We start from the raw sequence: 27770 nt of genomic DNA, 5'->3' as shown, positions 1-27770 counted from the left end.
TCCATTGTGATTCATAGTCTAGACTGCTACTTGTTCTCTTTGTTGAGGCGAGGAACTTCTAGCCTTCAGGCTGACATCATTCCATACTGCTCTGGCCCATTCTCTCCAACCTCTTTGTTTTTTGCTCTTCCCTCTTCCAGCTCTTTCCAAACACTCTATATCAAGTAGCTGTGGGTCACTATGTCTCTTCTTGCCTCCGCTGTGCTCCATACTAGCAGTGTCTTCCCCCAAACCCCACCTTTTCATTTTGAGAATGCACCAGTTCAGCAATACTGCCCCACAGCTCTTTGACTGCTTCCCTTCTGTTCATTCTGTGGTCCACATCTTCCCCTCCACAAGTCACTGAATCAGCGAATATTAGTGGGGAGCTATGTGGAAACGCTGTGTGTGGGTTGGAGGAGATTTACATTGTGCAGGGCAATGGAGAGAGTCTGGACATGGGTCTGTGCTGAGTGCCCTGGTGATGTATGCAATAGCTGCTTAGTGCAGTGTCAGAGAGGCAGAGGAACACCACTGCTGTAGCATAAAGGTACTGAACAAAAAGGACTATGATGTGCAGTAAAGGCACTTGGCACAAAGGTTGGAAAGTCAGTGTGTAACATATGATACAGGGAAATAATGAATACCTTTGGAGTATAATATGGAGTATAGGGGAGAAGACTGGATGCCTCCTAGGTAACACATAGCCCATCAAAGGCATTGTCCAATTCTGCTTAACCATCAGTGTTAAAAAAATTCTTTATTGATTGCTGCGGACAGAAGAGGTTTGGGGAAGGAAGTTGGAATTAATTTGCTGGAAGGTGAGCCTGACTCAGGGAGGTTGGTAACTGCCAGCTTAATTTATTTCTTTATGTAAGATGAATTTACTATGGGAGCTCACAGAATGTACAATAAACAGAAGGTACTTTTTGTAGCTTTAGAAAATATGGAAAGGACAAGAAAATTCTTACCACCTTCAGGCTTACCTGAGTTTTGTATTGTATCTCTTTTATTTCATGTATTCTGCTCCCTTCTTGTATGTGCCACTCTCCCTCCAAAGGAGAATCTGTTTCACAGTAAATCACCATTTCGCATCAAGTCAAAGTCATGTTTGCTTTCACAATATCACCTTTTTTTTTTTGCTGATTACAGCCTGGCTCTTATATCCTCTCACTCCTCCCCTTTAAGGAGAGGCAATTCTTTCCTTCATCCCTTTTTATTTCTCTCCTACCTAATCCTTGGGGTCCCACCTTGACTAGTTATATGTGCTCTTCCTTCACATTCAGTTGAGGATTAACCTTGCCCTCTCAAAAGGGATGGACAAGGGTAGAGGTCCTCTGTGTATGCCCTCCTAGGAAGGATGCTAGAGGAAAGACTGGAACTCTGAAAGAAAGACTCTGAAACAAGTGGATGGAAATTTCACTTTCCCACTTCCACCTCATCTAAGAGTACAAAGAAGTTTGGAGGGTTTTCCTCCTTATCCTGCTCCCCGCAATCTGGATAATTAACAAAAGGAAGCATCTACATATCCTTATTTCCTTGTATAGCTGTACAAACGAGGACTCAGTCTGTCATTAGACTGCAAGTGCTTTCAGTCTAGGACTGTATGAAACTTGCTTATGAAGCACCTTGTATGCCTATCTTATCGCAGAAATAATATAACAGTAAGACATAAGCAAACCAAGTTATGCAAATAAAGAGTACAGTCATACCTAAAGTTTATTTATGATATGAAAACACCAGCTTTAATGCCACAAACTTTCTTCCTCCTGCAGTATGACCTCAACCCTTAACAGCAGGGGAAACCCAACTCCTCTGATCACCTTAAACAGGTAGCTTTCTAAGGTTCTATATTCAAAGAGGGTATTTTCTCTGAATCAGCCCTGTGCAGAGTATTCTGAAAGAGGCACACAAAAATGCATGCCATTAACTACTCTGTTCCAGGTGCTGGATGTAGTAGTGCTGTTAATGTTGTCACTAGCTATCAACTTTAACATTTTTTAGGACTCTTCTGACACATCATCTATCATCACAGATATTAAATCTAAGGTAAGTTAAAAATAAAGTGGTATATAGCTTTAAAATGGTATTTCTAACCATATTATAGTCACTCTTGATTCACTTCTATGAAACATATTGTTTCTCTGTTTATAGTTCTCTGTGCTTAATGATTATTTAGGGTGGGCGGTCAGGGGGAAAGTACTCCTTGACCATCCTGCTTTCACATAGTTCCAGAAGAGTCATTTAGCTATAGTTTTATCTCACCCATTGATGGTAGGGGCATTTAAAAAGGCTTATCTCTCTATATTCTCTTGCACTCACTGGAGATAAACATATTGCCCTGACAGAAGCCCACCTTCACATATGAACAGCTTTGAATGTTTCGCTTTTCCCCCCTCTTCTGGGGATAACTGGAACATAGGATGACAAGCAGGGGGGTAATAAAAACATGTTACATTTTTTCCTTAAACTGCCTCTAATCAGTGAAGACAGTGGCTTTTCCAGAAGGCAATCTGAGCAGCTGATGGCATGAAGTGTTTACACACATTACATTCAAGCAGAAAACCTACACTGCTAGTCATCCTATGTTCTCTTTAATTCCATGAGAGAAAAAGAGCGAAGCTCTCAGAAGGCGATTCCAATATTGACACTGTGTGACCTCTGCCATGCCCATCTCCTATCACTGTCTGCAGAGGGAGCTTACAGTGACCAAACTCCTGAATTAAGGAACATCACATTGACCTATTGCCTGAAGTTAGCTAATGAATCAGACTGCAATCAGACTGCTGTGGCTGTTGGTAGTGCTCTGCCGCAAGATATTAAGCACAGAAAACTCTATCCAGTGATGCAGTGCATACTTATGCTAATGCATAATATGTTCCCTAGTATTTTGTTCAGTTCAATTTAAAATGTCTGTAGTAATTAGGCTTCTAGCCACTCCCTCAGAAAAATGTTCCACAATCTAATGTCACATAAACTCCAACTATTTTTCTCTGCTGAAATGGCCATCAGAGCACGTAGATGAAAGAGGATTAGACTGCATGGGTGACTGCTTAGGAGCGTCAAGGAACTAAAGGAAACGAAGCTGTTAGCATTGATGAACTAATGCGTCCAATGAAACACCGGGAGGCTGAAGGTGGTGTCTTTCAGATGAAATGTGAAAGCAAGGCACGAAGCATTACAGGCAATTAAAGTTCTCTCAGCACTCTTTGCAACAGTACCAGTGTTAACCCCTGGTTCCTGGCCACCTTCCAAATCACATAATTAAATTCTGCTTTCCTAAATATTTCCCTGCCCTATCATTTAGAAAGACAGCCATCTCTTAAACTGAAATGGTGTATTGATGCCAGGTTTAACCACAAAGGAGGATGCTTATGAGTGAAAAGTAATTCCAGTTTGGTCACTTTGTTACAGGTACAAGGCTTAGAAAAGTATTTTATCTTCAATTACATTTTATTCACACTCATCCCAGATCTATCTCCCTTATATGTCTAAAGTGTTTCCTCTCAATCTGTGGTGTACAATCCTTCAGAATCTTGCAGAAAATAATCTGCCAATATGTTAAATAATTATTTAAACTTAATTCCTCTACATCCCTGATTTGTTACTCCATTAACATTCTTAGACTATGGAAGGAGATTTATAGATCTACTTGTCATTAGAAAGCAGTTGATCTCTACCAAAAAAATAAAAAAAAGGTACTTGGCCTGAGACCCCATAAACCCATACTGGGCCTGACTTTCAAGCTGTGATCAGTACTCACTCTCTGCTACCTGACTTATGCAAAATCCTGGTCTACATCTATATCCCACATTTAGTCATAGAATCATAGAATCATAGAATATATCAAGTTGGAAGGGACCCATAAGGATCACTGAGTCCAACTCCCTGCTCCTCTCAGGACTACCTAAAAATAAACCACATAACTAAGAGTGTTGTCCAGACTCTCCTTAAACTCTGACAGGCTTGGTGGCATGACCAATGGGAACCTGTTCCAGTGACTGACCACCCTCCCTTTTCCTAATGTCCAGCCTGAACTTCCCCGATGCAGCTTCATTCCATTTCCTCGTGTCCTATTGCTGGTCACCAGAGAGGAGATCAGCACCTTCCCCTCCGCTGCCCCCCGTGAGAAGGTTGTAGACTGCCATGAGGTCACCCCTTGGCCTTCTCCAAGCTGAACAAGCCAAGTGACCTCAGCTGCTCCTGGCAAGTCTTGCCCTCGAGACCTTTCACCATCTTGGTCACCCTCCTCTGGACACACTCTGATAGTTTGATGTCATTCTTACATTGAGGCACCCAAAACTGCACACAGTACTCGAGGTGGGGCCGCAATCATTTGAGTTTAGGTACCAAACATTTCCTAACATCGTAAAGCCCTTAACTATTGGTCTTGATGAAAATATTCCTTTAGGGTAGTTATTGATCTGCTTGTTCCCTTCCTAAGCAGGGTTTGTTTCTTTTTCATTGGTTGGTTGCTTTTTTGGTTATTCCTGTTGGGGATTCCCAGTCAGGAGGGGAAACCCAATTTACCTCCCTGTATTTCTTAGCGACACATCAGTGTTGCCATTGATGCTGCAGCTACTGATATGTTTGTTTGCTCACTTTCTGTCTCGGGGTTGAACAGTGGCATTTCCTCCCCAGCAACACTTCAATCTCTAACTGACACTTGACATTCATGACCAAAAGAGAACAAACATATTTTATGTGAGCATGTTTATAAGATTTTACCAAGCTTGTGATATTATTTAGGTAAGAACTATTACTCAGCTTGATTTGGAATGTCAGATGTTGTCCTTAACAGCTTGGAGCAGGAAGCAAAGCAACTGGAGTGAAACTCAACTTCTTGTGCATTTCTAAATGAAAACTGATGCACAAGGCGGAAATTGTCATAATGTCCCAGTACCATGCATTGAAAGGGGAAGCTCATGAGTCACAGAAACAATTTCACTTCCATTGTCAGTAACTGGGAAAATCTACAGTTCTGATGGAGTTGTCTAGAGACAGCTACATGAAAATAAAGTGTTGTACATGCTTTGGTGCATCTGTAAGTACAGATGCAATTGTGACTGCATATATGGGAGTTGGGGTGAGGAAAGGGAGAAAGGAATTACTATTTCTTCAAGTCATGTTGAAAATTAAGTTTTATGCATATGGTGCTAGCAGAAGCATAGTTGCTATCCTTCCCCCACTGACTATGCAAAGAAATATAGTTAAGGGTACATTTTTTTCTTTTAAAATTATTTCTAGGTAAGAGTAAATAGAAATTATTAATATTCTAAGGTACAGCATAAGATGACTACCCAATGGTTATTTCATAAATGAGCATATACAGTGTTTAGAACACCTCAGATACATCATAACAAAAAAACCCACTAAAAGACTGTGAAGGCTCCAGAAGGTATACTAAAACTTAAAATAAGGGTATATAGGCAACAACCAAAATATTATTTATTCTGTTCCTTGAAAGCTGTTCCAATATTGCAGTGCATTACTACATCCTACCAGCAACATATGAAGCATTAAATATGACCACTGGTTAAGAAGTTCTAGGATTGTTTAAGAGCCCTGATTAGAAACAAAACTGCTTTATTCTTTGGAAAGTAAACTCATGACCACAGTCAGAATATTCCCAGGCAAATATTAAACCATCACATATACATTCCTTTACTATTCCATGTGGCCTCTCACTCAGTAGTGATATTAAGTACTCACAAATTAGGGATTTAATTTTCAGGAGTGCTAGACATCTCCTAGACAGAAGGTCTTCTGTATACACTGGCCACTCAATGAGTTTAACTGTTTAGTGTACTTGAATCTTCAAAAACGTAAGAAAGCTCTAAGCTTTTCTGTGATTCAGCAACTGTAATGTTAGTATTGACAGTGGGGTTTGATACCCAGGCTCTCTATGCAAATAGAGAAAGGAAAACCAGAAAATGGATGATATTGTCTTTCAGACCCCAGGGAACCAGCAGAATTTTATTAGGATAATTTTTCCAAAATGTTCATTAGAGGCAAAATATGCTCCAGTTCAAAGTAATTGTCACTCTTTCCAATCTCTCAAGAAGACTAGGAAGGCAAACTAGATATACGTTCTAACCTGTTTAACTTCATAACTACCTAGCAGAATAGCTAACTGTTTTGCTACCACCGTTATGTAATTAATACCATTTGCCCAGGGTCAAATAGAATCATAAAATCATAGAATGGTTTCAATTGGAAAGGACCTTTAGAGATCATCTAGTCCAAACCCCCAGCCATGGGCAGGGACATCTTTCACTACATCAGGTGGCTGAGAGCCCTGTCCAGCTTGAACGCTTCCAGGGATGGGGCATTCACAACTTCTCCATTGCTCATGGAACAACCTGTTCCACCACACTTGTCTCAGCACCCTCATCGTAAAAGATTTCTTCCTTATGTCCAATCTAAATCTGCCCTCTTTTAGTTTAAAAACATTGCCCATTCTCCTGCCACTACAGGCCTTGGCGAAATTTTTTCTCTCTTTCTTATAAGCCCCCTTTATATATTGAAAGGCTGTGATAAGGTCTCGCTGGAGCCTTCTCCAGGATGAACAACCCCAACTCTCCCAGTCTTTCTTCACAGAAGAGGTGTTCCAGCTCTCTAATCACTTTTATGGCCAAATAGTCTCACTCTCCTCCTAGACTTCAATCTTCCACACTATACAGTACACCGCTTCTGGTCCAGCAAAATGTCTACATAGCATTATTCAGTCTCCTTTTAATTTCATATCCATCCCGCTTTGCCTTTTAGTTTTACTTGTTTTAAATATGACATAACTTCAATGCAACGAAGTTAAATGTATAATATTTACAGTGAGGAAACATTTGTAAATATTGGAATAAAATGAGGATAAAATAATATAAATAGCACATTAACAAAATAAATGTAAAACCTAAAATTCCCATTTCTGAAAATCATTATAGTCCTCTTTTTTCTTTATTTTCTTTTTTTTTTTTCTTTTCTATTTTTTCTTTCCCCCCTCCACACCCCTAAGTATGGATAAGGTACTTTAGAATGATGAACCTCTCCAGGTATTAGGCAGTTTTGTTTCAAGCGCATGACCTAGGATTCTATTAATGATCAGTTCTGACCCCTACACCTCCCCATAGACTCCTAGAGATAATGAGATGAACAGGGAATTATTGATTGAAACTAAAGTGGCTTCCTTGTGGATCCTGATTTTCTGTGTTAAACAAAAATCAATCAATGCCAGCTGAAAAGCATGTTAATCATAATGTATGAGCAAATTATATCAACTAGGCTTCTATAGAAAATAATATTGTTACAATGCTTGCAAAAGAATTAAAAATTTATTAAAACTTTAAAAAGTAAAAAAAAAAAAAAAAAAGAAAGAAAGAATACTTTGATTTACAACATAAATTGTCTGAACACTTTGAATTCAGTTACTTGAGCTCCAGCTATTACGAATACTGGATATCAGGGTCAATGTCCTGGGATTTCTCATAGCATTTTGTGGACATGAAAGTAACCACAACTCAAATCCAGAGCATGAAAATCTTGTAATCACACAATTCAGGTAAGTAAATTAAAGATTGCCATCCTAATTTTCTCAAGCAATTAAACCACTTCTCTCATACCACTTTTCCTCTCATCAACTGTTTCTATTTTCTGGAGAAAATTGCTCTATTTTTGAGCTATAAATATATATTGGACAGAATTACTGGAATCTATAGAACATTTAAATGTTCATCACACTCTTCCCAGGTTAATATACTTGTATTCTATGAAATGCTTTGGAATAACAAATTTTATTTTCAGATAGATACAATTCTTGTGAAATAATGCAAACCATGAGTGCACATGTACACACACTGTTATCAAAGACTTTTTGTCACTTGCTTTAAAACAAGTTTAAAATAGCAAAGGTACTGGACAAAAATAGAAAATAATTGCTATCTTCCAATCTCTCACAGGTTCCAGCTTAAAAAACTGAAGAAGCTTGACTGACACACAGGGAAATTACTCTGGTGATAAACCAGTTGCTATGCTAAAATATGATCTCTTATCTAAGTAATGCAACTGAGGTCATTGTTATGGAATTTGATCTCAAAAAAGAGACTAGGGAATGCTAGTTGTAAATAATAATAATAATATTATAGCTAAAAGTGCAGGCAAACTACTGTCATAGTATCACAAAACCTCCATTCATGAATATAAAATTACATCACAACCAAAGATACCAAATACATATTATGACTCTGTGGGTCTAGGAATGAAGCAATCAGCACTAAATCAAGCTTGAAATCAGGGTGAATATTGATGCCATTTTTTCAGATTACATTAGCAATCTGCCATACTTAAAGACTGCTAGAGAAAAATAAAGAGTAAATCAGCATTCTCCATCACAGGGAAACATTTCAAGAAATTCTCTGTTCTTCATGCTCTGCTCAGACCAAGCCCTAAACACTGCATTTTCATTTTTAAGAATTCCAGTTTTATCTATCTGACATATACTGTCTTTCATTTCTTAGGAAAAGACCTTAGCTGATGTAGCAGTGGAAAGCAGAGTGGATTTTGGTAATCAACTCAGGACTTACTCTAAGAGCTATGTTGACAAGTGCAATTTCAGACAATGCTTGTGAGGTTTAAGAGCCCTTAAATTACTTACTCTTTTTGCTGCAATAATTGACACTTGCATTTCAGAGCTCCAGGAAACAGACAGCATAACTGAATATATTCTAAGGCACTTCTCTCTATTAAACAATGAACAAATGGTAGCCAGGTACATGATGCATTTTAAGGTTGTAAAAATTACCAGCTTTGGTACTGAATCTTCAAAACACTCTCATGCCAGAAGCTGTAACACAATTGTCAGCTAATGTTTTCTTGCTAGTAGGTTAGCAGGTCACACTTACTATGCCTGCTTCCTTCTCAAATGACTTTGCATTAATTATTAAAGGTCTAAGGTCTAATTCTGCTACCTTTATTTCAAAAATAATCTCATTAAAATCAAGACTATATAAAGAATAAAACTAAAAGAACCAAATCTTTGGAAGAAGACTGGCATGAAAAAAACCCCCACTGCCCAATGAGATTTTCTTCTTTCTGATAGCAGAAATGAAATCTCAAATAGCAATTACATTCTTAACATCAGCTATAATGTAAATAGAGAAAATTTGCAAAAGCACACTGTATGTCCTATTTAAGAAAGCTCAGAGAAGAATTTATTTGTTTGTTCAGAAAATGGGATTCTTTATTGTAAAAAAACCCCAAAACCAAAACAATTATATTTGGTTGTTGCATACCTAAACCAGCAGTATTTGACTTATTATTAGAGACAAAACTAGCTTTTCTCAGACATAATTTTATGTAGAGTTCATGTTCTGTCCAGAAGAAAGCATTTAGTAGCTGTGTTTGAAACACTTTATTCTAGAAATTAATATAAACAGTACAGAAAAATTCAGTGCTTATTCTTTAAACTATGAACCTGGTAGATCCACAGATGGATACTTGTTTAGTCCAATTTATCTGCTAACTTCATTTCCAAGCAGAAGATTAGAGACAAGATAAAGTGCTTGTTTATTCTTCCCTATATAATTGTGTTTATGGTATGTAAAACTAATTTTTTTAACTTCATTCATGAATAAAACCTACAGATCAAAGATTTGGCTTGTGCCTTGTTTTTCATTTGGGAACTTGATATACAGTTCTAGGTACCATTAACCTTTTTGAGCTTTGATTAGAGAACATCCCTAACAGTGTCCAGGAAAGCAAAGTAGCATGTCCTACACATCTTGCAGTTATCATTCTTAGCAAAGGGCCCAACATTCTAACTATAAACATTTCACAAAATATTAAAGAACTGTGTTAGTAGATGTTATTAGAGCTATGTAGAAAAGCTTTAAAAAATGAATTATAATACTTGGACACATAAGTTAATGGGAAGCTCTATTTTTCAGCTGATGAACTTCCCACTTATTTTTCAAATGTGGAGTATTACATAAAGAACCTTCCCTGATTACACAATATCTAACCATAGATCCTGTCATGAAGTTCCCTATTTTCATAAAATGATGATCAAGCACATAGAAAGCAAAAGCAGAACTTGAAACAGACTTTCTTTTTGAGTTCCCAATAAATAAATAAATAAATGCATACATACATAGTATTTTCCAATATTAAATTACCTCAAACCTTCCATATTGGAAACTAAGCCAATTCAGCAATTGGAGGATTGACATACAGTCATGTCTCCTTACTGACACATACATTCTAGCTACAAGTCTCATCCCCACAGGTGTCTTAAGGCAAGGCAGAGAAACAGCGACTACCAGAGAGTTCTACATCTGATTTATCTTAGGCACTTAGGACGAGATAAGTTACGCTGAGAAGGTGCCTTTTGCTCTCCATTGGGTATAAAGGAAAACCAGAGTTACTGAGTTAGACCACTAACTTCGGGTACCCAACTTACAGCAAATGAATCTCACCATAGGCCATAACTGACTGAGGAAAAATGTTTAGCTCCCATCAGATGATGCAAAATTCATATTTTCCCTTAGAACTTTGTTGGTTTAAAATGGGAAACATATGTTGAAATTTTTAATTGCTAACAAGTATTTTTGCTAAAGTTACAACTATAAATGACACAATAAAATCATTCCCTTCTTAAGCAATTAAGTCTTATGATCTTACAATAAAACAGGAAAGAAGAGAATTACTGGATATAGTATCACATTATGAAAGAGACAACTAAGAAACTGTCTTACAGCATACCAAAAACAGTGAAAGAAAAATGCAAAAATAGAATGTGCATGATGTTCTATATTTAGTTTTGTGGGTAGGCTCTGAAATCTCCTTTGAGCTGTCTTCTTTGATAATCACTGGTAAGACCAAATTCTGAGACAACTTTAGGGTGTTCTTAGCAATATTTTTATCTGAGGACTCAAACCAGCCAGTATTCAAAGCCAATCTGTGAATTTATTATAGTTCTGTACATAAACATCTTCTTTCTACATTTGTTAACTGAGCCTACATCAAAACATACAATTTTGTAGCAACTATTTTCAATGTGTCTCTAATTTTATTTTTAATATGAATGCTTGCTAATAGCCTTGCACTGGCAGACCTGTCTTGAAGATTGTCCCACTGTTAATGTCTTATTTAGCTGTAACACAGAAATTCATTTGTCTCAAAAAATCATTTCAAAGTGAAATATTTTCATACCTCCATATATGTCAGCAGTTTTCCAGCTGCATGCTATCACTGCATCTGCAGTGAATCATACAGAATCAACATTTTAAGGAGAGCAGGAATGCTGGACATGTGAGGTATATTCAGATATTATATTCCAACTACAGTATCGGTGTTTTCAACATTACCATCACACAGGAGCAGTCACATTGGCTTTCCAGGGCTAAAACCTTGAGGCTCTTTTGCAGTGTTTTTTTAATGTTATAAAGCATAAAAAAGTAGGGGAAAAAAGAATGCCATTTCACTGCTGATCCTATCATCACATGCAAAATACAACAGCACCATGCTCTTAACATTCAACTGCATATCAAGCTAGAGCAAAAGTGAAAATTCAAATTAAAAAACTGTAACTGAAATATCTGTACTATTAGTCAGTAATAACCTTTTGGGGAATTTCAATGGTATTGCCATTGCTAGTTGGGACACATGAAAATTTCTTCTATAGAGGTTTTATTTTTTTATGAGACACTACCAGTTTACACCACTCTTGCATTGGCAGAAACCGACTGAATAGATCTTTGCTTCTTACCATCAACACAGGCTGGCCTTGCTCTTGTTGTACCGGCAATCTGTCCTTTTTTACATGCACAGCGAGCTGTTTGTCGGGCTATAGTCCTTCGGGGCTGACTGCTATCTCTGTCCAAAGTAACAATCTCACATGTACCTGCAGCCAGTTGACCTGGAAAAAGAACCAGCAACAGGTACCAGAGTCACTGAATGCACTACAGGCAATCTATTACAGCCGAATAGAGTCACGGCCCTATGCCACAGCAGACACTCCACAAAAAATGGGCAGTCAGCTGATGGATATAATAAAACCAAGATGACATACAATTTTTCTTTGTGGTGGACATAAGAAAACCCTGCAAACTGCTTCTGTCAGAAAATGATTATTGTTCCATAAAAGCCAGAGAGCTGAGGTCACACAGGTTACTTTTACTTATGTCAGCTAAGTAAAGGAACAATTTGCTTTTACAGCGATGAAATTTAAATGGTGTGCTCTTCACATACTTTCAGAAAATAAATTAAAAAGTATATGGAAAACAAAAAACTTCCCCACATGTCCATCAATATAATGAAGTCTTAACTGCTTTGCATGTTGGTTTTGAAAGAAACTCTTTCTAAGTATGCCCATGTTTGACCAGATTGTCAGTCCTTTGGCTCTTGCTTCATCTAAACTGAACAGTAATTCATTCTCTACCTGACTCATATTTGAAGTAGCTGGTCTTTTTTCTCTTACTAAATTTACTATGTAGCCATCCTGCAAATGACAGTAAAATGACACTGCTCCGTTAGCTCAGTAACATTGTTTGCTTTTTATTGACTTCTCCAATATATGTAGCTTTTCCTGAATGCTAAGGAAATCTATCCCACCTAATTCTGCATTTGGACCGTGCTATGAAAGGTAAAACAAAAAGCTGCAAAAAATTCTTTTATGAAGAATATTAGTCTGAAGTAAATGTTATACATTTAAAATCATGCACTTCCTCTGGTACAACTAATAGTAGGCTACTACTATACCAAAATACTACCTTTTACAAGCAACAAAGATACATTATTGAATTTCAATGCATAGTAAAACTGAAAAAAATCCCAGCTATCACTTTGTATTACATATATTTTCTGGATTTTATGGTACAGTAGTAAATATAATTTCTATTCAATTTTGTCTTTGTAGGCAATCAATTATAAACCTTCAAATAAATATGTGCAAAAACATATCTGCAAATCACAAGCTTACTATATTTTGTTTTCATAAAAAATAAGATTGGAATAAATGCAATATTGTATTTATAAAAAAGTTATGCAGTTTAAATACTATTCACAGTAAATTATTTTTATGCTATTGAAATATTGAAAAAGAGCAATGAGACAAAAAAGCAGAAATTTTAAATCTATATGAACATCAAAATTAAAAAAAACCCAAACACAAAAACCTGAAACATATATGAATAGCATTTAATTTAAGTCTAAAAGCATAACGATATTTCTGTATACTGCATTTTGTCCATTCAGAATACAAGTTTACCCAGATTATTCTTCTCAGAACCACCTTATGATGCTTCCTATTGTGCGGATACTGTTTTGAAACTGTCAGAATAGCAAAATATTGTAGGCTGTCAACAGCATTGTGACTCATTCACTGCTAAGCCACCTAAATTTTATGTTGCTGTGACTCCTACACTGCAGTGAATTACAACATGGTAAAACTGAGGTTCTCAAAGATGAATATGGAACAAGGTACTCTACAAATTCATGCAAATATATGACATATATGTAAGTAATATACATTAGGCATTTATAAATACAGATATGTTATTCACAATAGTGAACACTATCACCATAGTGTTTAATGGCTGCTGGCAACTAGACTTATGACTTATGGTCAGTCCTGGGTTTCTACTCTTTTTCACCCACTGTTAATAAAAACACCTTAGGACAAACATACTGATGAGAGGATTTTTACTCTATTATATGCTGGTTTTTTCTTTGTTTCCTCCAAAATCTTGGATTAGAAAGCAAAGGTTTAGCAAGAAAGATAGTGGCACATGATTGTCCAAATAAGGACAAGGGAAATCCAGCTACACTGAAGCATCTTGAACTGAAAAAAAAAGCATTCTTTTTTTCCCCCATCACTAATATATTTCATCTGGGTTGCAGGAGATGTATTGCTCCCAAGGAATACAGCTGTCTTAGTGGATCACATAAAAAAGACATAATCAGAGGTGTATTTAGATCTTGACCCTTTAGGCATTTGAACATCATGATTACAGTCCTGCATTGAGAATAGAAATTGAATGGAAACCAAAGAAAAAGTGGAAGCATAAATATGGTATGTGTAAGTCTTCTGAGAGTATGGGTTGCCATATTCTCCACTATCTGTAAGTCTTTATACTATTGTTGCTTTCATTAAAAGATATAGTAAATCATATAATCTAGGTGAATCATTACATAAAACCCTATTTCAGAGGAAAGGAACCAGCTTTACAGCACAATGAAGGTGAATAAGGACTATACTCAGAGAAAAAAGAACAAGAAAGCTTTATGTCAAGATAATTTATGAAAGCAAAAAGCTTTCCAGGGAATGCAAGCAGTGACTATCAATAAGAACACATATAGATAATCTTTTCGGCTTTTGGACCTGTCCAGTTTTAGTTCTGCATAGGTTCATTTTGAGCCAGCTGGGTTATTTTTTTTTAATGATTGTTTTCCTCTGTTTATTTTGTTCAGAGATGATAATGTCTTCAGGCATAGTGACCTTATTTTTTTTGATGAACTTTGAAAACTGGGATACCTAAACGAGAGCACTTGCTATACAAAGATAATGTCACACTGCCTTTCAAGAAATTTTGTACAGCTATTAAAATTAAGGGAAAATTAGAAAGATTTTTAAAACATTTCACAGAATTTTTTTATTTTTTTTAAAGATAATTTCTCTGTTACCATTCTGGTTTCTATAGCAGAAGAAAATTAAAAGTTATTGTAGAGCTGCAGCAGCTCCTCCCATATATATGACATAAATACTTACTGGTAATTGTGACACAGGGTGAAAATATTGCAAGTATATTGAGCACTGCAACATAGTGTACATCCACTGTTACTTGACTTTACGTGGCTGTAAAGCACGAAAAGTATTAGTTAAGGTTATGGAGGCCCATCTCCAGAGAGAGAGTCATCCTGTTGTAAAGCATGTCCTCTCTGTCTCTCATTAAGGAGAGGTTAAGTCTACAGGAGTACCTTACTTAGATGACATGTATGCTACTTTTGCTTTTTAACAATTTAATCTAGAAATGTAGGGTACAAAATGATGGAACAAAAGGAATATACTTCTTGTAAATACTGAGTTTCAAGAATTAGGATACCTTTCACTTTCAGGGAAGTTAACATAGTGACCTCTTTCAAAAGTATTAACGAAAAAAGGCCATTCATCTGTGAGCCTCTGAACACTCTCCACTCCTAAGCACAGAGAAAAAATCTCAGGGCAGCAGCGGGTGGAGTTTCACTGGAGTTTTTCCACTTGAGAGATTAAGAGCCACAGTCTCTGGAACAGTCATAAAGACTCCATATTTTCAGTAGATCGTATTTATGTACTTGCAAACTGAATGAAATAATCCGGGGGGGTGGGGGTGGGGAGGCAAGCATCATCAGAGAACTCCGATTCATTCTAGCCTTGTCTGAAAGTTTTTCTTCCAAGAAAAAAAGATGTCATTTTTTATTATTTTATGGACCAAGCACAAAGATTATTTCAGAGTTACCATCATCCAGTTTTCCAAGTAAATGAGTATTTCTTTGTTGTTTTTATTGTTTTAATATTGTTTTATATAGAGAGAATGTTATATTTATAAATATTTTCTATTTTATAAATATTTATTTTATAAGTTTATTTTAGTAATGAAGACCTCGCTGGAAGTTATTTGATTTTGGGTTGCCGCCATCTGGTTACTAAACAGACAAAAGGTTCAGGTTCTTTAATGCTCTTCTATAATGTTATACTACATTCTTAAAATGCCAATTGATAGATCCCCTCTCTCTCCCACCACAAACACACATGCTTCTACATGGAATTCTTTCAGGAAAAAGGAAAACTACAGGATTCTGAATTAAAAATGTAAGTCAAACTAAACCAAAACCAAAAAAACCCACAACCGTTAAAATTCCAAATACAACAGGATTAAGCTTTTGGCTTCTTGCTTGCACCGATGGACTTCTTTACAGTAATTGCTGTACTCAGCACCTATTTTGCTTTTTTCTGAATGAAGTCCCATTGTGATCAGTTCTGAAACTGCTCTCTGTGAGACTTTCATGGAAGTCTGTAGGAATCAGTGAGTTTAGGTACATATATTTAGCAAATGGTGCAGGAAATATCTCAAGGTAAAACTATTATATTTTTATAAGTTCTTTAGTACTTACATTCTTGAAAGAAAAGAGTTTGTTATTGAAAAGTTTAAAAGTAAATGGCATTTTTTATGTGTACTACTAAAAGCCCTCTGTCAACTATATGCCACTGCTGAAAGAACAAAGCTTTTGAAAGATCTGTATTGTGTGTTATAGGTAAAACCCTCAAGTAGTAAATATTTTCATATTACATGCAGGGCACGTGGGATAATATTTTAATTTTCTGTGTGGAGAAAAATATTTCTGTTCTCTAAAAGAAAATAAAATCTGTCTAATCCACATTGATTATAGCAAGCAAGTTAAAGATATTACGAATTTTTAATTTATGCATGCTGACAAGCTGAAGACTTTCCCTCAAATTCATTTAAAGAAATAAAATCAGATTATGAACTCACGGTATCTGTGGGTACAATGAAAATAAAACTTGATCTAAATATACAGGTCTTTCCAGGGTTTTAGATTTCATTCTCATCCAGAAAATCTACTTCTGAATTGTACATGCAGGCTTATATTATATTTTCAGTGAACAATTTTTCCACGCATCACCAATTTGATGCCTAGCAACACAAGCTCTTTTAGTTCAAAATGCATCAAGTTAGATGTTATTAAAATTCTTGGCTAGATTCAGATATTCTTTTGTCAGTGAACACAATGCAGGAGTTGTTTCAAAATCAGATCATAGGAATATATTCAGTAGTTTTCTATTACAATATTGAAGTCTTTCTGACAACAGAGCCATGCCAACTCCTGAGCAGAGCTGAATAACAACAATTCCCACTGAAATAAGGGGGAACTTAAGTACTTAGTGTCGCTCATGATTTGCAGTTTGACGTCAACTTGTGTAACAAATATTTAAACATATTTCAATTAAAAAAAATAAAAAGCATATATTTAAATGGAATTTGAATTTTTTTGTTATATATCCTTCCTCAAAGAAAATGTCCTGAAAGAAGATGTCATACACTTAACATAATCCGATTTCAGACAGTCCTATCACGTTTTCTTTTTCAATTCTAGTTCAGAACGAGAGAGATTATGACAAGGAATAGGTTTGCCCCAAAGAATCGTGGTCACTTTTAAGATACAATAGCAAAGTTTGTGGAAATCCAACCCATATAAAATAAGAAAGAGCAACTCCCACAATGTTTCTGAAAAAACATATTTAATCTAAAGTAACAGATCAGAATTGGCTCAGCATCTGTAACTCAGTATGGGAAAAACCTGTTCAAATGAATCAGCATAATTTCAGAATTACTATGAAATAAGAACATTGTTTCAACCTTAATTTATGCGATACAAGGGCATTTCAGTTTTTGAATAGAATATATTCATGGAAATACACTATTTCCCTTTTCTGTTACTAAAGTCACTGACATTGAAAGCATTTTTCCGAGATGCTTCATATATTATTTAGGACCTTGTACCCTTCTATTGAAACAAATGTTGTGGCTGTTTAAGTAACAGACTACAAAAAGCAATTCTTCATGCTAGTACAGTTAGACAACTTGTTTAAAATAGTCTTTACCAGTTTTTCCTGAGGCTATGATTATGCTGTCAGTAGAATAAGACAGGACCAATGTCACTGTCTGAAACAAAAAGTAACTAATTTGGATAATCTTAATTTATTGGTGCAACCCACAGGTGCCCAGTAAACTAAAAAGCAGCAGACAAAATTTTTCAAAACTTTCCATAGATCTACTTCATTACTGGTTCAGAGCTATATTTGGCTGGAATCAACCTTACCATGTGACTTCTGTATCTTCCCAATCTTAAAAGGAGTGATTCTGGATTTTAGTGGTATAAAAGAAGAGAATTTGTCTCAAAAGATATGTTTTTAGTGCTCATTTTATGAAGGAAAACTCACTGTAGGACCCAGTTAAGTAAAACTTATGGATAACAAGAGAAAAATACGATGAATGCCTTCTCCTTTTAAGAGTCAGTTTTAGTATTTTCAGAGTTCCACTGCAACAAAACAGTACATTATGTCCCCTTAGTAATAACTAATCTTACTGCAATTTTCAGACTACCACTTAGCCATCTCAAGCACATAAGCAGCAAAGACATTAAGAGGATAGGAAAATAGCTTTCAGCCCTTCCATTCTGAAATAAGCAGTAAATTTTAATTACATAGATCCTACTCTTCTAAATAGTTGCACAGGAAAGAAAACAGAGTCTGTGGAGATTCAAGATACATTCAGGACCCATTTTGAGATTTCTTTTTTTCCCAGATAAGATTAATGCCCTAACTTATTGCACCTGATACTGCCATTGTACGTAATTGCTTAATATTTTGTTGCATAATTATGAATCATTTCCCCTATATCTTATTATTAAAAGCATAACAGAAAGAAAAATAAATGTAAAACCAAAGTTCAGTAAAACCAGACTTCAAGATTTAAGTTTCTGAAGGCAATTCTCAAACGGAATTGGTACAAAGGGGAATTCCAGACCAGAAAAGGCTTGAAAAATCAAGCCAAGGATGTATAAATAAATGCAGAAGCAAGGCGTTTATATATATGAACCTAATTCTAAGTAACTTTCCCCATTATTTGGTACACTACTTTTTAAAAAGTAATTCATGCTGATCCCATGGCTTTCGGACATGGCAATGTCATTTTTCTAATTCCTGTACAGTCTCAGGTCAAAACGGACACATTTGATATGCTGCATTTTACAAAACAAAGAAAGAAAAAGTAAACCACGGCTGAAATACAGTACTGAGAGAGAAATTCGTGTCAGGGCTGTGAGGGCTCCAACAGGCCTCGCTGTCGATGCCCAGCACACCCTGCCCACAGCCCAGGACCCCATGCCGGCCCACCAGGGCCACCAGCCCCTGCCCCAGCAGGGCCGGTCTCCAGGTCCCGACAGCCCTGCCCTGCCCTGCCCGGCCCGGCCGTGGGCCCTGCTGAGCCAGGCCCACCTGCGGGCCCGCAGCCTGGCCTGGCCTTGGCCCATCCCCAGGGAGGTGGTGCCTGTGCTGGGGCTGCCCTGGTGCCTCCCTGGCTGCCCAGCCCTGCCCTGCCGGGTCTCCTGGGGAGGACCTCATTGATTCCAGCATGGAGACTGGAAATCCATCAAGCTGCAGCACCAGGAGAGCCAGTGACCCTTGCACCCCTCATTTCAGCGACGGAGATCACAACTTCCGTCCTTGAGAAATGCCTTTAATGCATATTCACAAAAAAATCCTCCAAATTAATCCCACTAATGTTGATTTCATGAATATTATAGAACTATCCCCCCTACCTTAGTAATTTCTGGGGTTTTCTATTGAGTTTCCATGTCTCTTTTTGGATAGTGACCTAACAGCAGACCTTACGAATAAAGAAATCATACAACCGATGCTATCAAAAATAAGTAGAAATGACAAGGCGTTTCAGTCCATTCTCTCTAAGTAAGTTCTGCCTCTGTGTAACTCAGTGTGAACTACAAATCTCCGCTACACAGAGCTCCTCCAAGGAGGACCTGCAGCTCCGAGGGCCTCCTGTTCACTCCTTTTCATGCAGGTTTAGTTAATTGCTTCTGGAGGCCTCTATTGGTTACAAAAAGGAAATAACTGCATGAATTCAGGATTAAACAAAACTACACTTATTTGCATAAGCTGGGAAGTGGCTGTCACTCTATTACTTTCCTAAAAATATTTAAAACTGTTAAAAACAGAAAAAGAAAGAAGAAAAACATGCTTCCATGTCTTTACCAGCCTCTACATGTAAAATAAACCTAGCCTGTTTATAAAACAAACAGAATAGCCGTAGGGGGAAAAATGTTATTGGAGGGATGCTGATATTTCTCTTGAGAAAGACAGGAATAAAAAGCACAGGTTTGTCTAAAAAGCTACTGACATTTGTTGGAGCCAGAAGCTGTATGTCAGGAAGGAACAAGTCTGTTGTGTTAGCAAAATATGTCACTGCAGGGAGCATGAAATCAGTTTGAAGGAACATGCAGATAAAGCCATATATCAGAAGTAGACATAACGTAGCAGCACAGGTAAACAGTGTTTTTAACTTCTTGGGTTTTCCTTTTTACAATCAAAATATTTGTTATTCTAGAATGACTTGAAAACTATTTACATATTTAACACAGGCTTTAAAAAGTCATTATTACAAGTGCCCTTCCTACCTGTATCAAGATCTGCACTGCAAGATTCTGGGTTCAACAGCAGATTGGGGTAAAAATTGGTGCAGTAGGTGTCACGTGGGAAAGGAGAATCCATATGCTGAAATTTTGTTTTGTTAGATCCTGTCAATATGTCTTAGTCCTTAAACTGCAGAAATAATAACCCCAAACTTCTAATTACCATCCGCCAGGAAGTAAGTTATATCCTGTTCAATAAGAACTATGTCATTACTCCATGCCTGTGGCAGGTTTGAAAACCTGGAGGCCAAAGTATGCAGCTGAAAACAATTGCTACCTAACAATATCCAGCCTTGTTAACATGCCATATGCTAACTTGTATTTGCATGAATAAAAAATTCAAATGATGGAAATTTTCTGTCATTTTTGTAAGACAAATGTGATCACATTAAATCATCCACTGTACTCTTAGCAGATCTAAATAATTTCTTTAAAATAAGCCTGCTTATTTTGACTACTGCCTGTAACACTACTTTTCCCTTTTTGCAAAAGCCTATGACACAAAAATCCATTTTCTTTCTAGTGTTGGCACTGTGATGCAGTTGGGTTTTTGGTAGTCTAGATGGTAGGTTTAACCTGAAATCACTAGGTAACAGAGAAAGTGTTCTAGTAGCTAGCGTCATTCTTTTGCCATTTTTTTCATGGCAACAGTCCATAAACATTCTCCATACAAAATATTGTCTCTCCAAACTTTGTACTCTGTGGTACTGCACTTACTGAGAACATATAGGACAACAGCTCACACATAACCACAGGGAAATATAAACTTACCTTATTAACACTGCAAAAGTAAACACTGAAAAATGGAGGCACTGAAGTATCATGGTACCCATATCCAAGAAGGAAACAAATTTTAACAGTTTTGAATGTCTTACAACACCTGAGAAGAAATAATCTCACTGAATAATATATGACGATAGTTAGAAGCATTATGGACAAACCCAAATCAGAGCTTCACGCTGAGAATCTTGAGCACGCAAAGGTTCCTCAGGCCCAAAGCTTCAACAGGCAGAATTTGCACCTCTTGAAGTGCCCCTCTCTGCAGTGACCGTACAAGAAGTTTATGGTGCATAGGTTCATTACTCTTGGTGCTAGCATGAGTTCTCAAATCAAGCACATCATAAGGACCAGAACAGAATAGCATGTGTCTGCTGCATCTGCTGTTTCTTCTTGCTTAGCTCTCTCAGAGTTTCATTACTGAGCACACAAGAACAGTGTAATGTTCCTCAGCAGTACCTGCCTCTCTGTGTCTGCTGCATGGAGCAATGAAGTCCCTCATGTAGGTGCTATGCTGAGCACATGGCTAGATTTAACACACAAGCCCCACTATTGCAGGTACATCACCAAGGTTTTAGACAATCACATTATCTTAAAAGTTAAGAAATACAGAGGTAGTATGCTAAATAAATGTATCTTTTCTGTTGGACTAATAACCAAACTTCAGCACCAACTAGAGGAAGTGAACTTGACAAGCTTCCTAACTGATGGATTTGAGTGATGGCTTTCATTTTAAAGGTTCGTCTGGGAACAGTGCTTTACGCAAGTGTGACAGAGAAGCATGAGTATGCTGGCTATTATTCTCAGCTGTTCTACAGACTTGGAGGAGTGATTTTCTATCTGGGCCAGCTTCACTGCTGCATTTTCCATTTTTATCCCTTTTGCTCAAAATGACTTATGAAACAGGTGCATGCTGAAACTAAAATTTTTCATGGATGAAATCCATGATTTTTATATCCTCATTTGTAGTCCTCCAAGAAGATAACCATTTAGGGGATAAGATTCTCTTCTGCACAACTCAGAGGAGGGTGACAGCAAAAGAAGTTTTAAGTTGCTCATATATATCTAAGGCTGCCCAAAGACAGTGCAATGAACAAGGACTACAGTCATCCCACCCACCTTTACAAATCAGTAAAGGGCTCAAGATTATAGACATACACAATAAGTCTTCCTGTGTCCCCTTTATCAGGAACAATGTCTTCCATTTACACAACTAAGTGTTCAGTCATTGCATACTCACAACATCCATTATTTCACCTCTACACAATATAGAGGGGCTTATGCTCAAAGACGATATGTCATGTGTGTTCTCACTAGACATAGAATTCATCTCAAGTTACAGAAAAGCTGAAAACATTTTAAGTGTACAAATCCATTCTTTACTAGACTTAGCAGCTGTAAAATAGACACAAATAAAACTATCGACAGAAGCAAAACTTCAAGGTATGTGCTCATCCCATAAAAGGCAATGTTAAAAAGTCTTTACACTGATGACCTTTTAAAAAACTTTAAATTAACCTTTTTTTATTATTATTATTCCCTCCATACAAGGTCCATCTTTTTATGTACTGCTTATCAGTTTTACTAGCTAATAAAAAGTTAAATTATGCTATCAATTTCTCAATGAATGTCTAATAAATAATACTTCCTCAGATCAAGGTCCTTAATAAAAAGGAACAAAAATGTGGCCTGTCACTGTTTTATTCAGCATTTTGATGAACTAAGTTTACTATTACTCATGGTGTACCATCCTGGAATATGCTTCCTAAGACATAGAATAGACCTTAGTTAACTGTTTTCTAAATACAAAAAAATGTGTACTTAGACAAACACACACACATATATGCATACACATATACTTCACTGAAGGATGTGTTGTACTATATGACCTTGAAGTTGAAGATTATTTGGAATGTATTGCTTCTCATATTGATCATAAGATATAAGCAATTTGCCAAATTCCTTCCCAATAGCTATTATACTAATACCACAGAGTGAATGAGTAACTCTGGTCTTTATGATACTGTACTCAATGGATGAAATATTTTTACTTCACAATATATAACTTTTAGTCCAACCCAGAGAAAAATTTCAAAGTAGAAACTATCTGTGTAAGAAGAATTCCCACTGAGTTTTAAGGGAATGCCATATGCAAAAATAATGTCACGTCCAGATCTGGCACTGGTTATGCTTTGCATTGTTTGTTCTCACCTACTTGCTAGAACTTTACCACCACAATATTGACTGTAGTAAATATTTCAGTGTTCTGACTTTGTCTGGTGGATGACACTAAATTATCCTCTCAAATTTGGGATTAAGTTTATCATAAAGCATCATAAATTGTATTCCAACTTTCATCAGCTAAGTGTCTAAGAAGAAAAACTAAGAGGATGTGAGAGTTGATCAGCTCCATGGGTCGCACTGAAGCAGCACTGACCAGAAGTTCTCTGGTGCAGAGGACAACATGAAAGCTGTCAAGTTAAAGAGCACTGAGAGTAACTAAGTGCTGTTCCTCATCCAGAGGAAATGCTGAAGGAGAACCGTTAACATTATGGAAAAGCATTAACATTTTCTGCCTTCCTTTTGGTGAATATACTTTAGTTGTTTAGGTCAGTGATACTGTATTTCTGTGGTAATGGTATGTAGGCAGGAGAAAGTATAAAATTCATGGACAGGAGAATGATCCCACAGGGATGAGTAAGAAAGCAGCAAAGAGAGATTTATTGAATGAATGTTTGCACTCACTAGATACAATAAAACTTGAATGATATCAAGCAATTCACGTACATATATGAGATATACATGGTCATGTTGACCACTTATGGTCTGCCCTTCTTATTTTAATTTTCCCAATGGCAATATAACACCTTGAATGAAAACTGAGGATAAGCTGATAGGAATCAGAACAGAAAAGCTGGCAATAAATATTTCATTAAAAAAGGGTTTCTGAAAGGCCATATAACCTTTTATCTAAATGCTTCAAATCCAAAATGTATTAGGTTCAAACAAAATAAAGTTATTTTAATTAGGTATAGGTAATCTGAATTTATACAGCAACCGTTAAAGGGAGAGTCATTATGACACTAAGACAAATCCAATCATTCAGACCAAAGATTGAGTAGGGTATCTCTAGAGAAAATAGGCCAACACAAGCATGTGTGACCCAAGGGGCAACTAAGGGTAGTGAACTGAATGATTAATCACAGCTGTAACTACATATCACATTATTCGTCTGTATGTCAATGCACACACATGTATTTTGGTCTCATGCTGGCAAGGATAACAGCAGAGGGAGACAATCATTTTGCAATAAAGAGAACATCACTTAACCTCATTGCAAGAGAAACATGAGCCTGGTTATATACAGAAAGCAGTGATTGTGTTATTATCATTAAGAGAAAGGACTGTATTAAATAACAATTACATGGTCTTGGTTTAAAACAGGAATGGCAATCAAAAGACTAGGATTTAGTTTCTGATGTTGCCATATATCTTCTGTACTAGCTAACCATTTTGCTCTTAACAGGAGGATACAGCACTATCTTCAGTGAAACTACACCACCATCAAACTCACAGTAGCCCAGAGCTGAAGCCATGAGAATTGTAGCATTAATCAAAATTCAGTTCTTCTAATTTGCTGAAACCTAATGAATTAAAGAACTACAATCCTTCTCTAGTCTTAAGTGAAAACAGTTGTACATCTTCTGTACAACATGAATCTTTGCACAATGACTAATCCTGCTCCCAATAAAATCAATGGAAGTTTTACCACTAACTTCACAGACAGCAAATTCAACAGAATAATGAGAAAGTCTCCACACTCCCAGCACCAGCCCTTTAGGAAATTTGTGTTGCATCTTAAATAACTGTGATTCTGACCAAGGACATTTGTCAAATTAATTCTTATCCAAGTGAAAGCTCTATTTGAAGAACAATTCACTTTGTATGACTTTGTATGTACCATATCATTTTGTATGAACAAAGGTGCTCGGGATCAGGAAGCAGAGATAGATGCAAAGCCAAAGGCACACTCCTTCAGGGTTGTACTCCGCTATGCACTGTATGACAACTCTACGGTCTGTCTGTCTCTTTTGGACTAGAACACCTCGAGGCACCCCTTCCAACCTAAATCATTCCATGATTGAATGATTCAAATAATGTACCAGCATACACTAGTGTACACTGTGTGTATACACTAGTACACACTGTGTTTATACTCTCATATACATAGCTGCTTGCTTATGGCTGTTGATGCTTTAGTCTTTAAAATATGTGAATTTGGTTCGCCACTTCTATTCTAGCAATTTCAAGCAGACAATTTTTCTTTGCTACTGCTTCCTGATTTCATATATTAATATCAATTTGCCATAACAGAACTGCTCTGTTGATATGAGATAAGCTTATTCCGATACCATTCCATTTAATACCTGAATTCTGATATCTTCAATCCAACAAAACTGGAAACTTGGTCACTGCTGGAAAAGCAAATTCAGTAAAAGATCCGAAGACATTAATAAGAGGAAAGCGTATACATAAACTATTTCTAACTATGCAAAACTCCTTAAGAGTATATAAAACTGTATTATAGAATAGTGTATATATAGTATCTGTATGTATAATGTGTAATATAAATTGTGTATACTTTAAAATTGTTACGCTATATTCCCTACTCAAAAACTTCAGAGATGATAGAATATTTTTTGACAACATAACTGAAATTTGCAGTAGTATCCAACCAGAACACACAATTATTGCCTAAATACCAAATATACACATATATGTGTATTTGTGTGTGTATATATATATGTATGCATATGTATGTGCATGTTTATATATGTTTTATGTGTGGATTATAGACGACATTCACTAGGAAAGAATAGTGAATTATGGATGAAATATATAGATTGTGAAAGGATGTTTTGATGTACACATATTGCATCAAGTTGACATGTACGCACGGCTTATATAAAACTTATGCACAAAAATTTATATATTGCTAGTAACTCACATTTTCCTATTGAGGTCAGTAATACTATTTCCCATGCAATGTGCCCAGTTGTAAATGGCTATACAAACACAAAGCAGTGAAGAACCAGGCCTTTGAACTGCAAGGAAGGGGAAATTTGGCTCCAGTCTCAACAATGAATATTTAATGGTTCCCTGTTCCACTTACATCTGGCAATCCTTCCTACCAATTATCCTTTTCACCAACCCTAGCAGTGAAGACAGGAGTAAAAGATCAAGACTGGACTGGTTGCTTAACCTTTCACATAAACCTCTGCACAGTCAGGCAAATGTTATAAAGTCAGAACACTTCTTCTCCTCTTTTTTTAATATGATTACATAACTGATATGTTGCATCCTCTCCTACACAGTGAGAGTTTCATAGTGAACACTGAGATTGTAGATACAATCTAACACACATAAATGCATGCCCATATGCACAAACACAGATGCATATCATATCCTATCATATCCTGGGATAAGAAAAGTCTCAAGTTTTTTTTGCCTTCCTCTTATTAGAAAAAGTCATTGATGGTAGTTACTGTGTGATCAGTACGCAACTGGGAAAAAAAAACAAACAACAAAACAAACCAGTAAAAAAGAGAAAACCCTCAGGATATCTAGGCAACTAATCCTTTCCACATTGTAACAGCTCTCTTGAGTTAGGAGACTTCCTTGGAGCTGGTGAAAAATTAGCATCTTTGCCAAAGTCCCTTGGTGACAAGGGACACAGATTTTGATGTTTCAGCCCTAAAGACAAAAAAGTAGAACCACCAAAACATAGGAGAAAATAAACCGATCTAATAATCTGATTAGTTTTTACCTTCCATTTTGCCAGTGATGGAGTTGTATCCAGTGACAGTGTAAACATTTTACTTTGCACAATATAAGAACCACAATAGAAGAGTGTAATTAGCACTGGAAAGACATTCTCAAGGAAGTACTTTGATTTCAAAAGACTATTGGAGTGATTGTCACCCCTGCTGCGCTTGGATTCTCTCTTGATGTGCATAAAGTGTGAATGCAAAACGCATTATTATGAAACTAACTCGTCCTTGCATTTGTGTGCTCATTGCTTTTGCCATCTTGTGGTGACCAAAAATAGAAACCTACAGATCAGCATATAATTCACACTAGAATAATGTTGCTGCACCTTTTAATAAATTCTTCAGTGCACATGCTGAAGATCTACAACTCAAACCATGCTCTGCATTTTGTCATTTAACAAATGTGCATTCATTTTCATTTTAAGATTGAGCTCACTGAAAAATACAAACCATAGCCTAAACACTTAAAATAAGCGCAAACATGAAATGATTTAATACTACAGAAATGTCTTCCAAAGGATTTTATCAAAATACACTAGGAGATCTTTTTTTAAAGGAAGTGCTTCTATTCTCTCAGCACATATAAAGGCAATACCTTTATAAAAATTGCCATGTAGCCCAACTACAGCACAGTTTAATGTGTGATAAAAGAAATTGGATTTGGACTTCATAAACCAGTAAATAATTATTTATGGAACAGAGTCATTTGCGGGCTTTAGTTTGTAATTTCTTCTTTAAATTATCAAGGAAAGCAATGAATATAAAGTATCTACCCCTCCTAACTTTAACTTTTGAAAGAAGTAGCACATTTTTGAGTTGGTCCCAAGGGAGAGAAGATGAGGCCTTCTGTTGCTAAGCAAGAGTTTGCCAGTTATTTCAAGCTTTAGCTGAGTACAAGCAATAATCACTACTGCCTGAAATATATTG

The 27770-nt window shown here is 36.5% G+C and overlaps 1 protein-coding gene across 8 annotated transcripts in view; it reads right to left on the bottom strand.

Annotated features, from left to right (window-relative positions):
- TAFA5 (TAFA chemokine like family member 5) overlaps nt 1-27770 on the bottom strand; it is a 434888-nt gene that overhangs the window by 186061 nt on the left and 221057 nt on the right. For all 8 annotated transcript variants that reach the window (XR_011327760.1, XR_011327761.1, XR_011327762.1 and 5 more), the window contains one exon: nt 11738-11887. Coding sequence is in view for 5 of the 8 variants with exons in the window: in XM_069801904.1 (XP_069658005.1) it covers nt 11738-11887 (150 nt within the window). In the remaining 3 variants the exon portion in view is untranslated. The remainder of the gene's footprint in view (nt 1-11737; nt 11888-27770) is intronic.

The sequence above is a fragment of the Haliaeetus albicilla genome, chromosome 14 (genome assembly GCF_947461875.1).
Source record: "Haliaeetus albicilla chromosome 14, bHalAlb1.1, whole genome shotgun sequence".
Taxonomy (NCBI): Eukaryota; Metazoa; Chordata; class Aves; order Accipitriformes; family Accipitridae; genus Haliaeetus; species Haliaeetus albicilla.
This window is presented reverse-complemented; position numbering and strand designations above follow the sequence as displayed.